Source organism: Baudoinia panamericana, assembly GCF_000338955.1.
Source record: "Baudoinia panamericana UAMH 10762 unplaced genomic scaffold BAUCOscaffold_10, whole genome shotgun sequence".
NCBI classification, from domain to species: Eukaryota; Fungi; Ascomycota; class Dothideomycetes; order Mycosphaerellales; family Teratosphaeriaceae; genus Baudoinia; species Baudoinia panamericana.
In genome coordinates this window covers 461,892-475,424 of record NW_006911266.1, presented here as the reverse complement: position 1 = coordinate 475,424, position 13,533 = coordinate 461,892, and the positions used below count along the sequence as shown (strand labels likewise).

General features: G+C 54.2%; 5 protein-coding genes across 5 annotated transcripts; 2 read left to right on the top strand and 3 right to left on the bottom strand.

The window, feature by feature from the left end:
• Nucleotides 1-332: 332 nt before the first annotated feature.
• On the top strand, nucleotides 333-2,022 carry BAUCODRAFT_150161 (uncharacterized protein; the record flags this gene model as incomplete). The annotated part of the gene is made up of 2 exons (XM_007680744.1): nucleotides 333-1,674; nucleotides 1,736-2,022. 2 exons carry the CDS (start codon nucleotides 333-335, stop codon nucleotides 2,020-2,022), a joined length of 1,629 nt encoding a protein of 542 aa, XP_007678934.1.
• Nucleotides 2,023-2,869: 847 nt separating this feature from the next.
• BAUCODRAFT_214507 (uncharacterized protein) lies at nucleotides 2,870-4,155 on the bottom strand. Its single transcript, XM_007680743.1, has one exon. The coding sequence runs from the start codon at nucleotides 4,019-4,021 to the stop codon at nucleotides 3,143-3,145; it is 879 nt and encodes a 292-aa protein (XP_007678933.1). The 5' UTR covers nucleotides 4,022-4,155; the 3' UTR covers nucleotides 2,870-3,142.
• On the top strand, nucleotides 4,145-6,203 carry BAUCODRAFT_214423 (uncharacterized protein). The gene has a single exon (XM_007680742.1). The coding sequence runs from the start codon at nucleotides 4,269-4,271 to the stop codon at nucleotides 6,042-6,044; it is 1,776 nt and encodes a 591-aa protein (XP_007678932.1). The 5' UTR covers nucleotides 4,145-4,268; the 3' UTR covers nucleotides 6,045-6,203.
• Nucleotides 6,204-7,217: 1,014 nt separating this feature from the next.
• On the bottom strand, nucleotides 7,218-8,167 carry BAUCODRAFT_36379 (uncharacterized protein). The gene has a single exon (XM_007680430.1). The coding sequence runs from the start codon at nucleotides 8,126-8,128 to the stop codon at nucleotides 7,649-7,651; it is 480 nt and encodes a 159-aa protein (XP_007678620.1). The 5' UTR covers nucleotides 8,129-8,167; the 3' UTR covers nucleotides 7,218-7,648.
• A 175-nt stretch (nucleotides 8,168-8,342) lies between these two features.
• Nucleotides 8,343-13,441, bottom strand: BAUCODRAFT_214432 (uncharacterized protein). The gene is made up of 5 exons (XM_007680741.1): nucleotides 11,634-13,441; nucleotides 11,214-11,452; nucleotides 10,363-11,091; nucleotides 9,432-10,259; nucleotides 8,343-9,311 (listed from the first exon to the last, which is right to left on the bottom strand). Exons 1-5 carry the CDS (start codon nucleotides 13,049-13,051, stop codon nucleotides 8,557-8,559), a joined length of 3,969 nt encoding a protein of 1,322 aa, XP_007678931.1. The 5' UTR covers nucleotides 13,052-13,441; the 3' UTR covers nucleotides 8,343-8,556.
• Between the last annotated feature and the right edge of the window lie 92 nt (nucleotides 13,442-13,533).

The window sequence follows — 13,533 nt, the reverse complement described above, 5'->3', positions numbered from 1 at the left end:
TGTATCAGGCCGAGCAGTACGCGCTGCAGCCTTCTCTACAGGCTCCGGCCAAGACGAATTACCCAACAGACCAATCGCAGCATACTGGCGCTCATGATAGCAGAGCCGGTACGTACGGCGACCTACACCTGATCAAAGAGCACTGTATTGGTCTAAGTCGCAAGCCCCGACATCCGCATGTCCATGGCACACGCCATACCCATTCGCTACTTTGAGAAAGCGGGGCCACAAACTCTGAGTCCCGAGGTCTTATAACAGGATGGACAACTCTGCAAAGGCCTTTACTTAAGTCACCGTTAGGCGACTTGTCAATGCTGCGTGCTTAATTAGCGATGGATGCAGCGACTCAACGGCTAGCTGGCCTTGTCGCCGTCGCAGTTGGTGTTGCTACCCATGCCCTCTACTTCAACCGTTACGAATGCCATATGCACGCTGTGCTCTACCTCAATACCTTTCTCTTGACATGTGTTGGAAGCGCTCTAGCTTTGTACAAGGGACTTGGAGTCTCTGTCGGCGGCGCATGTGCCGCAACAGCATATATCGCATCCTGCTACCTACTAGGCGCATACGGCAGTCTGTTGATGTACCGCCTCTTCCTCAACCCACTGAACCGCTTCCCAGGACCATGGCCAGCAAGGCTATCGAACCTTTACTTCTCTTTCCAGCTGGGCCACTCGGATGCGTACTACAAGCTGCAAGCGGTGCATGAAAAGTACGGCCGCTTCGTCCGTATCGGCAGCAATGACCTGTCCATCATCGATCCTGAAGCCATGGAGCTTACATATGGCAACCACAGCAAGGTCACCAAAAGCTCCTGGTACGATAACGACGCACCGTTGACCTCTATGCACACGAGCCGTAGCAAAGCTTTGCATGACAAGCGCCGCAAGGTGTGGGCCCCTGCTTTCTCCGACAAAGCATTGCGAGAGTATGAGGCCAAGATCGAGGCCGTCAACGATAGAGTTGTCCAGCGCATCGGTGAGTTCAAGGGTGCTCCGGTAAATGTGACTAAATGGTTCAACCTCTACTCTTTCGACGTGATGGGCCAGTTGGGATTCGGCAAAGACTACCACATGGTTGAGAAGGGGGAGAAACATTGGGCTTTAGAACTTCTCAGTGAAGGCATGCAACCGCTGGCGTTGTTGCTGCCGACCTGGCTGTTTCGCGCATCGACGGCGGTGCCGGGATTGGCTGCCGGTTACTCGAAGTTCGTGCAGTTCTGCGTGGATGAAACAAGCTGGAGGGTGGAAAACGCCAGTGAGAAAGACAAGGAGGGTAGCGTGGACATTATGACGTCTATCTTGAAAGCGTACCAAGGTGTCAAACAGCCGCAGAAAGATTCAATGTTGCAAGCTGACGCTCGACTCATCATCGTCGCTGGTTCTGACACGACCGCTGCCGCGTTGACTTACTTGTTCTACCATCTTGCGAAGGATCGGAAACAGGTGCAGAAGCTCCGCGACGAGCTTAAGCCGCTTACGAGAGGTGATTGGAGCGACAAGGATATCCGGCATGCGCAACACCTGAATGGTGCGATCAATGAAGCGCTGCGTCTGCATCCTCCTGTCCCTAGTGGTGTTTCTCGATTGACGCCGAAGGAGGGCATGATGGTGGGTGACACTTGTGTGCCCGGGAATGTGACCTTCATTATGCCGCAGTACGTTATGGGTAGAGGTATGTCGGCCGTGAGAAAGTCATTTACTGGTCCAGCAATCAGCTTACAAATTTGTCCTAGATGAGTCGATCTACCAAGAAGCGGATTCTTTCTTGCCTGAGCGGTGGTATAGCAAGCCTGACATGATCAAGCACAAGGATGCCTTCGCTCCGTTTTCAACAGGACCATTCGGCTGCATAGGCAAGAATCTGGCGCTGATCGAGTTGCGAACGCTGACGACGAGGTTGGTCTTGGAGTATGACGTGAACTTTGCGCCTGGCGAAGATGGGACCCGATTATTGTTTAACACGTTGGATCACTTTACTGTCGATCTTGGCGAGCTTGACTTGGTCTTTGATCGGGTTTGAAGGTAGTCTGACCGACTATATTCCGCACATATAACTCCTATCGCTGGCTTCCAGAGTTCATACCGGGGACCGTTTTACCATACGAGTGATGTGACTTTGCTGTGCTATACAGTCGGCAGTGAGTGGAGAAGGATCATTGACGCTCGGGTCTCACTTGGGCTGGTGCGTGCAAGCTCAATCCATGTTGGCGAACAGTATTTACACATTAGTGTCTATCCTACACAGTCTTACAGTGTTGACCCACGCATCATAAGCGACATCGAAGCTTGCTGCAGTGCTGGTCCATCAATGTGTTGCAGAAGACTGACCTGTCCGCGGTGGCGCATGTCGTCTGCGGCCCTGCGTCATGCGGCACGCGGACGCGTTAACGGTGCTGTAGATCAAGCGGCCAGAACAAACAATACTCGAAGAACACCCTCCCTGCTCTCTTCCCCCCCTCTTCACATTCCTCAATATCCTAAGTAGTTACATCCTATCTCATAACTAGCTGAACATGCCCGACTCAGCACCAGACGGCCCGCTTGACGGCAACAAGGGTATTGTCTCCGTCAGTGACTTACTGGACATACCAGCTGACATCCACCGCCAGGCCTGCTTAGCGTAATAGGCGACCCGCTCGGCCAAGTGCTCGACAAAGGCCTCAAACCAGTTGGTGCCCTCACAGGCTCCATTGCCGAACCTAGCGGCGAAGCTCTGCTGAGGGTCGAACGGCACGCCAAGAACGAGGTTGGCTACAGTGATGAAGACAAGGACAAGAAGGATTGGTAGGTGTTAAGCTTTGTATCGGTCAATGTCGTCACATCTAACTTGTTGCTTCCAGGCCTGGCGGGAAGAGCATCGGAGGCAATGCGCAGACGGGTCAGAACCCATTGGGACTGTAGGAGGAGCAGAGAGGTGGAGGGAACGAGACGACGACTCGAGAGAGCTGCACGCATCGGATTTGAAGCACAACTACATAAAATGCATAGCGACGGATGGAGCGCTTGTTGATGCAGATATACCCTATCCTGTGACAAGCTGAAATGACAACCACATCCTACCGTAATCGATCGATCCTGCCCAGGCGACAGTCCTAATCGATGCGAGAAGCATCGTGATACTCAGGATTGAGAGTTGAGCCTTACTTCTTACTCTTCTTCTTGCCGCCATCCTTGCCAGCATCAGCCGCAAAGCCACCCTTGACAAGTGCGTCTCTGGCGGCTTGATTAATGATGCGGAAGCGATCCGGACCTAGCAGCACGCCACCGTACCATCTCGTCACGACTACCATCGCATCCCACACGTCCATCAGCTCCATTAAGTGCAGCAACCGGCCACCAGCCGCTGTCTCGCCGTCGTCATCACAATCTTGGTATTGTACGCCGCTCTCTCCGCGGATGCGCCAAGCGGTGATGTTGTGCGTGGCTTTGGCGACCTTTTTGTCGGTCGCCAATAGATGGGCAAGGTAAGTCCTGGCTTCAAGCGGAGATGAGACGGGAGCAGCTCGAGCTACGAAGACGGACTTTTTCTCCGTAATTACATCGGAGAGAGTCCAGGGTGGCGAGTCGCCAAGATGGTCCAATGGCTGGTGATTGTTAGGATCAATGTCAGCTAGATCATGATATGGAACTGGCTGACTGTTCGCTTGAGTACTTTGTGCCTCCTGTTCCGGGAAAGCGCCCGAGCTGTAGCCGAGATCCTGAAGCCTCTGGCCAGTTTCCTCCACCAAGTCAAAGATGCATGGCGCACCGGGCGTGTAGATGTCACTAAGGACATCGCGAACAAGACCGACGAAGTAGCTACCCTCTCCTTTGGGCACGCTCTCTCCTACCGACTGCGTGCCAAGAACCGACGGAGGCGCATCAGGGTAGCTTGCCGGAAACTCCAGCCTCAGTGAGATACTTGGCTGAGATGGACAGGTCAAAGCATATACTGCTGGCTCTTCAGATAATGGTTCTAAGGTGCCATCACCGTAGATGGAGTTGATCGATGTCACTTCATCTTCGAGCTCTGCTGACATGCTCGTTCATGACAGCTCTACAGCATATAGATAAATAGACAACGTTACAGGATACTGCATGACTTCGGTGCCGGGTTTTGTGTTAAGCGATACCGCTATCGTATGCATATGACTATCTTGTGTAACACGATGTCCGCTCGGCTGATCCCGCATTCTGCTGACTGACCTGACTCGCAGACTCTTGACTCATGGCGACGGAATCTCTTTAGTCGAAGCACACGACTTCCGTAGTCTCGACCGCCAAATTATGGCACTCACTTCCGCTCGTAGCTCGCTTGCCAGTGCCTTACCGAAGCCGAAATACATTGGCGAGGATGAGGAGCTGCCGACACACACCCAGCAAAGAGGCCCGAGGGTGGTGGGTGCCCGCGATCTCGAGTTGTCACAATTAGTGATTAAGCGATCTGGTCCTCCGCCGTACGGCCAGCGATCAGGATGGCGACCACGGAACCTCGAAGACTTTGGCGATGGCGGAGCTTTCCCCGAAATACCGGTCGCGCAGTATCCGCTAGATATGGGCCGGAAGGGCACGCCTTCCACTTCGAACGCCCTAGCCATTCAAGTGGACGGTGAGGGCAAGGTGAAATATGATGCGATCGCTAGGCGAGGGCATAGCGACAAGCGAGTCGTGCAGGCCAGCTTCAAGGATCTGATACCACTCCGGCAGAGAGCGGATGCCGGAGACATTAGCCTGGCGAAGCCGAGCGAGGAGGAGGTCCAGGCGAGCATGGAGCGGACGCAGATGGCGCTGCAAAGTTTGGTCGATGGCACGCTTGCAGCTCAGAAGCCGAAAAATATTAAGGGTACCACGAGGCCTGAGCCTACGTTTGTGCGCTACACGCCGGCGAACCAAATGGGCGACAATACAAAGAAGCAAGATCGGATTATGAAGATTGTACATAGACAGCAAGACCCAATGGAGCCTCCGAAGCACAAGATCAAGAAGATCCCAAGAGGGCCGCCGAGTCCGCCGCCGCCTGTCATGCATTCCCCACCACGCAAATTAACCGCCGAGGACCAAGAAGCATGGAGGATCCCGCCGCCGGTGTCGAACTGGAAGAATCCGAAGGGGTACACTGTACCTCTGGACAAGCGATTAGCGGCAGATGGGCGAGGCTTACAGGACGTAACGATCAATGACAAGTTCGCACAGTTATCGGAAGCGCTACACATGGCGGAAAGGCATTCTCGCGAGGAAGTGGCGCAGAGACAACGTATGCAGCAGCGCTTGGCAGAGAAGGAGAAAGAAGCGAAAGAAGAGAACCTCCGCCGGCTTGCGCAAAAAGCTCGCGAAGAGCGCGAAGCAGCTATTTCCGGCAGACGTCCATCAATTGCAAACGCTCGCTCAAGAAGTCGATCTGCAAACAGTCGAAGCACTTACTCATCCGACTCCGACCGGTCACGAAGCTACAGCCGCTCACCGTCACGAGACGACGGTGACCGTGACCGTGTTGAGCGGGAGCGTGTCCGCGCGGAACGAAGACGTGAAGCCCAGCGTGAGATGCGACAGAAGAACATGGGCCATGAGCGACGCCTGCAGATGATGGCTCGTGAGCAAAACCGTGACATCTCCGAAAAGGTGGCGCTCGGCCTGGCCAAGCCCACTCAAAGCAAAGAGACAATGTACGACAGCCGTCTCTTCAATCAGTCTTCCGGCTTCGCAGCTGGCTTCAACGAGGATCAGGCTTACGACAAACCTCTCTTTGCCGAGCGGGATGCGCTCAACAGTATCTATCGACCTACGGTGGGCGACGATGATGAAGGTGAGGACGGCGGCGAGACGATGGAGAAGATCCAGAGCACGAAGCGGTTTGAGGCGCTGGGCCGGGCGCCGAAGGAAGGATTCCGAGGGACTGATACGGTGGAGGCGAGGAGTGGGCCGGTGCAATTTGAGCGTGATCGAGGAGATGATCCGTTTGGGGTGGAGGCGATGATTAAGGAGGTCAAGGAAGGGGCTGGAAAGAGGAAGGCGGAGGAGGGTAGTGAGGGTGGCGGGAAGAGGGCGAGAGTGGAGGATGATTGAGCCGGTATTGACTTTTGCTGCGTTTGTGTGTGGCGAATGTGAAGATCGAAGTTTGCGTCGAGAAGCATACATTCACTGACAAACCCTTATGCTTAACCTCACGTCACGCGTAGGCTCAGCGAGGATCAGTATCCTTTCTCATTCTTCCACGTCTTTTTGGTTGTACTGTCGACTTATGCACAGCTCCTACTGCTAATCGCTCAGTATCGGCTTAGTGCAGCATTGCACCTTCCTTGAACGTCACTCGACATCTCCGACTCAATCCAATATCTGGTGGCTAAGCTGTACCACATTGACAGCCCTCAAATCAACGAACGTCATGTTTCCGCCGGTCCCAGTTGACCCTCGTCAGCCACCGAGCCTGGCTTCGGCGCTGGTTGAGGCTGCTGCTGGCACGCATACTCCTCCGCCATGGCTGGAAGCTGTGACTAGTACGGCGACCTCTGCAGACGTGACCTTCTACCCGCCGTCCAGAGCCAAACGTTCGAAATACTTGCTGCCCGTCCAGACGCTGAACAGTGACCAAGGCGTCACCACTGTTATTCGCTTCAAGAATGGCGACGACACGACCGGGAATAATGATAGAAGTCACACGATGGTCACTGCCTTGCCGCATTCGACGCCCACCCTTTCACAAGTCTCGCCCAAGGGCGGGCTACCAGACCTGCCACGTTGGGCGGTCGGGATGCTCTCAAGCCTTCTTACGTTCGGACTGCTTCTGGCGCTCGTGCTAGCCCTCGTCAATTTCCCGGCAAGCCTGAAGTGGATCTCTAGGTCGACACCAGGCCGCCACTGCAGGTACGGCGGCTACGAGCGAGACCAACTAAGGGACGAGCCTCCTGACAGCCGCGGCAGACGACGCAGCAACGCCGTGCACGCTGAAGACATTGAAAGCCGTGCTCGCACTACGTCTGTTGTTGTGCGGAATGGAGGCAGAAGGCGGAAGAAGGGCCTTAGCGTTGATACTTCGGCACAGTATCACGGTCTTGGTATCGCTGTCCCAGGCGACGCGGAAAGCACGCTTCGCCATCGTCGCAGATCGTATGATGAAGAGAAGCTGCGCTACCGCCAAGCGCCGCTTATGAGTCCGGCGCGGTTCACGTGGGAGGCTGTCACGGCGCCTATACCGAACCTGCCGAAGTTCGGACAAGCTGTGGATGCAGATCGCAGCGGTTACCGATATAGTGCTGGGGAGCCCAGACTAATCCACAAGCATGCCGTTGCTGCCGGTGGACAAAGCTCCGCCACGTCGAGTGCTACGACTGAAGAATGCTATGAAGCACCTTCGACTCCTATAGCACCTTGTTCGACTGAGCTAGCAAAGCGTATGGCTGGTAACATCTTTGAGCGGCTCGGTACGAGGATTGAGTCTATGGCGGACAGGCTGGCCAAAGCCGTAAGCGACCAGATCAACACAGATCCTGAGGAAGGCTTGTTGCTGCCGGTGAAGGACAACCAGCGGGTGGAGATGCTGTGAATGAGCCGAGACACCATAATTGACAGTGGCAAGATTCAGACGGCGAAGATGTTCTTGGCGCATGGGCATGGCCGTTGCTCGTATTGTACAGATGTTGTACATCAATTGCTCTGCTTCCGCTGCATGCTCACTGTCCCTCCTGAACACCAAAAAGCCTCAAGCACTCCTCTCTCCGGAACATCCTCGCGGAATCAACCGCATTAGGCTGTCCTGCATGTATATCCGCACCAGCCTCCACCATCTTCTTCACGATGTCATCATAGCCCTTGAACACCGCACCCGCAACTGGACTCTGTCCTCTTTCGTTAAGCACGTTGGCATCTGCGCCTTTCTGCAACAGCATCTCAACAGTATCCAGATGGCCGTGATAGCTCGCCAGCATGAGCAGAGTGTCGCCCTTGTGGTTCGTCAAGTTCACAGGTATGCCAGCGGTAATGTATTGATTGAGCTCCGCGGTCTTGCCTTCACGTGCGAAGTCGAAGAGTTTGGAGGCTAGATCTAGTGCTTCTGGTGGCAGTTGAGATGCTCCGCTGGACTCTGAGGACTGGGCCCGTGCTTGCGAGTACTTCTGCTCAATGTCCGGTTCCTGTCGCAGCGGGAGACCCATGGTATCAGCACGCAATTTGGTGATCTTCGGAGGTGTCTAAATGATCTCTACGAGCGGATGGAATAATGCGCAAACTCCAGCGTGGGGTGGCGAGTTGGTGGATTTGTCCAAAGTCGTCCAAACCTCTAAGCGCCAAGACAGGCTTGTACCTGCCATTGGGAATAGACTAAGCGAGCTGCGACACACGTCTAACGCTTCCTTCGCAAGAACATTCTGGCCGTGAACATTATCAGGATACAATTGACTCGCGCTACGTTCCAGGACATGCCCACCGAATCAAATTCCTCGATGATTGCAGCTCTATGTCTTACGTATCGACAACCTAATGCCACACGGACGCCTTGTCGTTACCACACATTCCGCTGAGCTCTAGCGCAGCTGAGTGGCGAGCAGACCGTGATTGCCCGCTCCATCCTCATCACGACAGTCTAATTGGGCGTTGGAGACAGGACTCTTTTCCTTTTTCGCTCACTATGCATCTCCTCTGCAGAGTTACTTGCAACATTTGATCGTAAAGCGTTGCTCGCATCTTGCGCCATCGCTGCCCAGCGATAATGCGCGGTGCATTCCTGAACGGCCTTTCTCCGTTCAAGCTCTGTCTGGAGATCATCCAGCGAGACCTGGGTGAGAGCACTCTCAATGTCGAGCGAAGGTTGCCGGTAGCTGCGCGTATCAGTCGTACTTGGCTGCAATCCTCCTGAAAGCTGCTGCTCCAAGGTGTCAGATCTCGTCGTATCTTTCTCCCCAACCTGAGCATCAAAGTCATTCGTGCTGTCACGACCCGAGCGCGAGCAGCTTACGCTCAGAGCGACGGACTTGGGATCCGACATACTCGGGGTCGGAGTGCTTACGGAACCCTGCGAAGATCCGATCCCGCTATCAGGTGTGGTGCCGCCATGCGCTGTGTCATTGTACCTCTCAGTGCTGTTTCCAGGTGCCGATGCTGTGCGTGTGCATATATCGCACTTTCGGCCGATGATGACGGCAGCATCAGCGTGCATATGATGAAGACCGGGCTGAAACTTCGACCTCGTTGTTGCTGGGATCGCATGGAGCTCAAGGATAGCTTCACCACATCTGGCACCAAGCTGCGTGCACCCGCACGCTGTGGTCGCGAAGTGTTCATTCGGCCGGTTCCAGTAGAGGTTCTGCATGAGCTTAAGATGAGCTGCAGTGACTCCTTCTGCATGAATGGTCAGCACTTGCTCCTAACAGGATCGTCCAATCATGTCGTTGACTGGCTGACAATTTCTGGCCCGCATAGCAGGCCTAGCCTGGAGTGCGTTGAGACCACGAGACTTACCGCATTGACGTGCAATATCCTCAAGCAATGATGCAAACGTGGCGAGAAAGTCCGGACCTCCCGGGAGCTCTTTGCAACGTCGACAGTTGTCCAGAGATCCCAGTATTTGGCCAAAGCCTTTGCCTAGAATGTTGACCGTGCCTGTAGTATTCACGAAGCGGCACCATTCCTTGCCTGACCGGCCCAACCTAGCGTACCGAGAGCGCACGGGGAAGTTCAACGACACTGTGTCTGCAAAGCCAAAGCCTTCAAGAGCATGCATGAACTTCTTCTTCAGATCGGTAGTATTCACCCTTTGAGCAGCTTGCAGCTTCGGCACATGGCTGCGCATCTGCCAGATGGTCTCGTAAAAGCGAGACACAAGCTGCTCGAATGTAAAGCCTTCGTAAATCTTGATTTCTCGGTTCTGCTTCTGGAGCAGAATCTCCCGCGCCGTTCTACGACCCTCTATCATGTGATCACGGTGGATGAACTGGTCCACCACACGCTCCGAGAAACCGTTGCGGCGCGGAAGCGCATGTGGCGAGGACAAGAATCCGCGACTCAAGTAGAGAAGAGCTTCTCGTCCGTCAAGCATCCACGCCCTTCGTGCTTCACAATCGTAGAAGATCACGAAAAGGTTTGCAGCATGATCAACCTGCATTTCATATTCTCTGGCCAGTGAGTAGGTGAGCGGGGTGTCCCGGTTCCCAACACTGATCTTACTAGACCCAGTTACATAGTGGCTAAATCCCACCGTGACACCATCGAGTGCGTAACCAGGTTTAGTGAGATTGTCATCACCCGTGTAGTTCACATCGTATATCGAATGGATCGCGTCCCGTGTGCCTGTGTTGCCAGTCAGCTGCATAACACACCTATGAAAATTTTGTATAACGGCCGAGTAGCTTGGCGAAGGACGTGCCGTCGTTGCTTCCGGCACAACACGTACCTATCCGGCTATACGCGACTGGCGTCCATCCAATAAAATGTCGAAGCCCTTGGAGTTCGCTAGGTGCTACTGCATGCCGATCTGGCTGGCAGTACTTGTGAGCCTCCGAGTAAAGAAGAGGTTGCAAGTCTCCGGACAGCACATAGTGCCAGAACACAGAATCACAATGCATCTGGACAGCGACCAGTAACGTACAGAATCCTCTCAAGACAGTCATGCCATCAAAAATGGTTGCCCAACGCGCTCGTGAGAGTGCTATCATGATATCAAGCGACGTCTCCATGCCTTTCTCTGAGTTGTAACGTCGAGCTATTGGGAAGCCTTTAACGATCGATGGATTCTTGATCATTGCAAGCCAACAATCATTCGCGTGCGCAGAAGTATGTGAATCGGGACTTCTCGGCTCGTCTTGTGTGGATGGGTAGCTCTGGTCGACGATGCCATGACTCGCCCCTTCATCGCTTGCGGCCGTACCGGTTTCGGACAATGCATGCTCGTGGTATCGAATCTGATGAAAAGCGCACTCATCGCTAGGCGGAACAAGGCTGATAGTGCAATAACTCGGGCCGGCCAAATGGGTTGGCAAGCGACATGCCGCGCCCAGCCAGGCGAGAATTGCGATCATCTCGAAAACAGCCACAGGATCACCGTCGACTTCTGCAAGAAGCTCATCTTCTATTGTGGTGAGTATCAAAGAGCCCATACCATCGGCAGCTTGGCTCAAATTGACTACTCTGTGATGTCAGTTCCGAGAGTATCTACTTAGTCCGGAATACAGCAGTCAATCAGACGCAACGAACAGCCACCGCAGGATGGTAGCAAAGCTTAGACTGTGTGCAGGAGTAACGTACCTGACATATCATTCTGCTTTTCATGGTTGCCGTAAACTGCATTGTCGACGCAAGCCAGAACAAAATCGCCATATGTAGGCCACATTCTCTTCACATACTTTGTGACTTCTAGCGCCTCCAGAGTCTCTCCAAAACCGTTGTAGCTGATGGCCGTGGCTATGCTGATCTCGGCAGTTTGCGAGTACTGGTTTCGAATGAAGCCGGTCGGAGACCAACCAAGCCGAATCTTTAGCGAAGGGCTATGAGGCTCGTCAGCAAATCTCTTGTGCACGAGGCGAATCTGCTGGTGCCCTCAGCCACGAAGAGCCATTCCCGCAGATCCGACGTAAAGTAACATTCGAATCATAGCCTCGTGGTAAGTACGAATCGAGCCAGATCTCTTCTGTACATGATGAGAATAGGGCGTGCTTCTATGCTTACCCATGGCTGACACAAAGTCCCACAAGCTCTCGCTCCAGGTCTTGAAACTCGGACCCAGTCTGCATCATGCTTGCAGCCAAGCGTGTTCTGACAAGGAGCCATCTGTAACCTGCGCTCTTCCGGACGTAGTTTCGAACGGCTTCTACTTGTTCCGGAAATGTCACCTCCGAGATCACTTCGTCGCTAAGATCGTTCACATCGGCTTCGTCAGCAGGTCGCTCGCCTGGTTCGTCCTTGGTACCTCCTACTCCACTTATCCAGGAGTCAACGTCAAAGGCTTTGATGGTAGAGTAGGACTCTCGTGCTTCCGCTTCCGCTCGTACGATGACTCGAGGAGCGATATTATCTCGTTGCTGTCTAACGAAAGTGCTGGCAAGCTCGGCGGGAGCATTTCTGTCGCACTGGAGCAGTTTGGACAGAATATAGAGGAGTTCGGGAAGAGCTTCAGACACGTCCTCTGCTTCCAAATCAGGACCAAGATCTTGGGACACTTCGTCTGAAAAGGCCCGGATGAGCTTATTTGTCGTGCTGGCATCAAGGCCGGTCCGGCGGTTGTCTGAATATATGCTTCGGTGATCTTCCTCAATGTCAACGTCGTCTCCCGGTGCTACAGTACTGGCTGGGGTTTTGTCAAGACTATAATAGCCCTCATCCGTCATGGAGGTTACCGGTTCATGTAAATAGCGCCTGCAGGTCGCTTCTGTTGGCTTCGCTACTTCTGGGTGATACTTACTCATATGCCGTCCGGTCCCTACAAGGTTGGCATACATCCCGAAGCTCGCGCCACATCCCTCTGCCGGACAAATGTAGACTCTGCCGAAGTGCTTGGTTCCCACGTGCTCCCTCATGTGAGACGGGAACATCGCAATGAAGTCGCAGTATGAACAATGCAGTTTATACATCGGATCATGAACTCGCTGGTGCTTGGCCAGATCACTGGGGCGCACATAGCGGCGGGAACGCGTACACCCAGCGACAGCGCAGCTCCATGTCCCATCAGAGTTCTGGACCTGTACGAACGGGATTTCAAGGTCGCCGTGTCCGACGGATGTCGTTATATTGGTAGGGGTCGGAGCAATATTTGAGGAGCGAGCATCCTCGCTGGCCCTGGACCCTCTCCTGGCAACCTCATCTTTCGACACCACTGATGGGGGCTTCAACTCACTGTATGCCAGAGGGTCGCCTTGCAAGGAAATTGTACTAGGGGGCTCAGGATGCATGGAGATGTTGAGTGTAGGTTCCCCTTGTGTAGCGTAGGACCCAAAATCCTGCATGGCGACAAGCGGCACGGGAGAGCCTTCAACTTCCCGACTGTGGTCATAAGGGAACGTGGTGCGAGGCTCTGCAGAGAAGGCTCCCGCCCGGTCGCTGTCCCGCTCGTGCTCCTTCGGCCACTTGCCCTCGTCCCGATCATCCATACCTCGCTACAAATGACCGCGTAAGGCAGCGCCTCGTCGATCTGGGGAGCTGACAGTCACCGTCGTTCTTCAAGCCGATGAGGACTGAATGCTTAGCCTTGCTCAAGCCCTACTAGACGGTGTCGGAGCGGAGTCGGAGGTCGAAGGCCGTCGAAGGCCACTTGAGAAAGGCGAAAGCAGAAGTCGAACAGACCAGATATCTCGGCTAGCTGAGGCGGCTCCGCAGCCTGCTTCCGAGCGTCCTCTGCGAAGCTTCGGCAAGCGCACGGAGGACAAAGTGCGAAAAGCACAACGCTGCTGGACTCGCTGGGCCGAATATGGAGGATATGCGAAGCTCGCAATCGTAAGGGTGTTATCATCCGTGGAAATGAAGCAGAACTCACCGGTAGCCTTGCGTTGAAAGGAGTTGCAGTAAGGCTGTCGTCAAGCTGACCAACCCCACGCAGCACCGGTTCGCTTGTCGATGCAGCTCAAAACCTCGA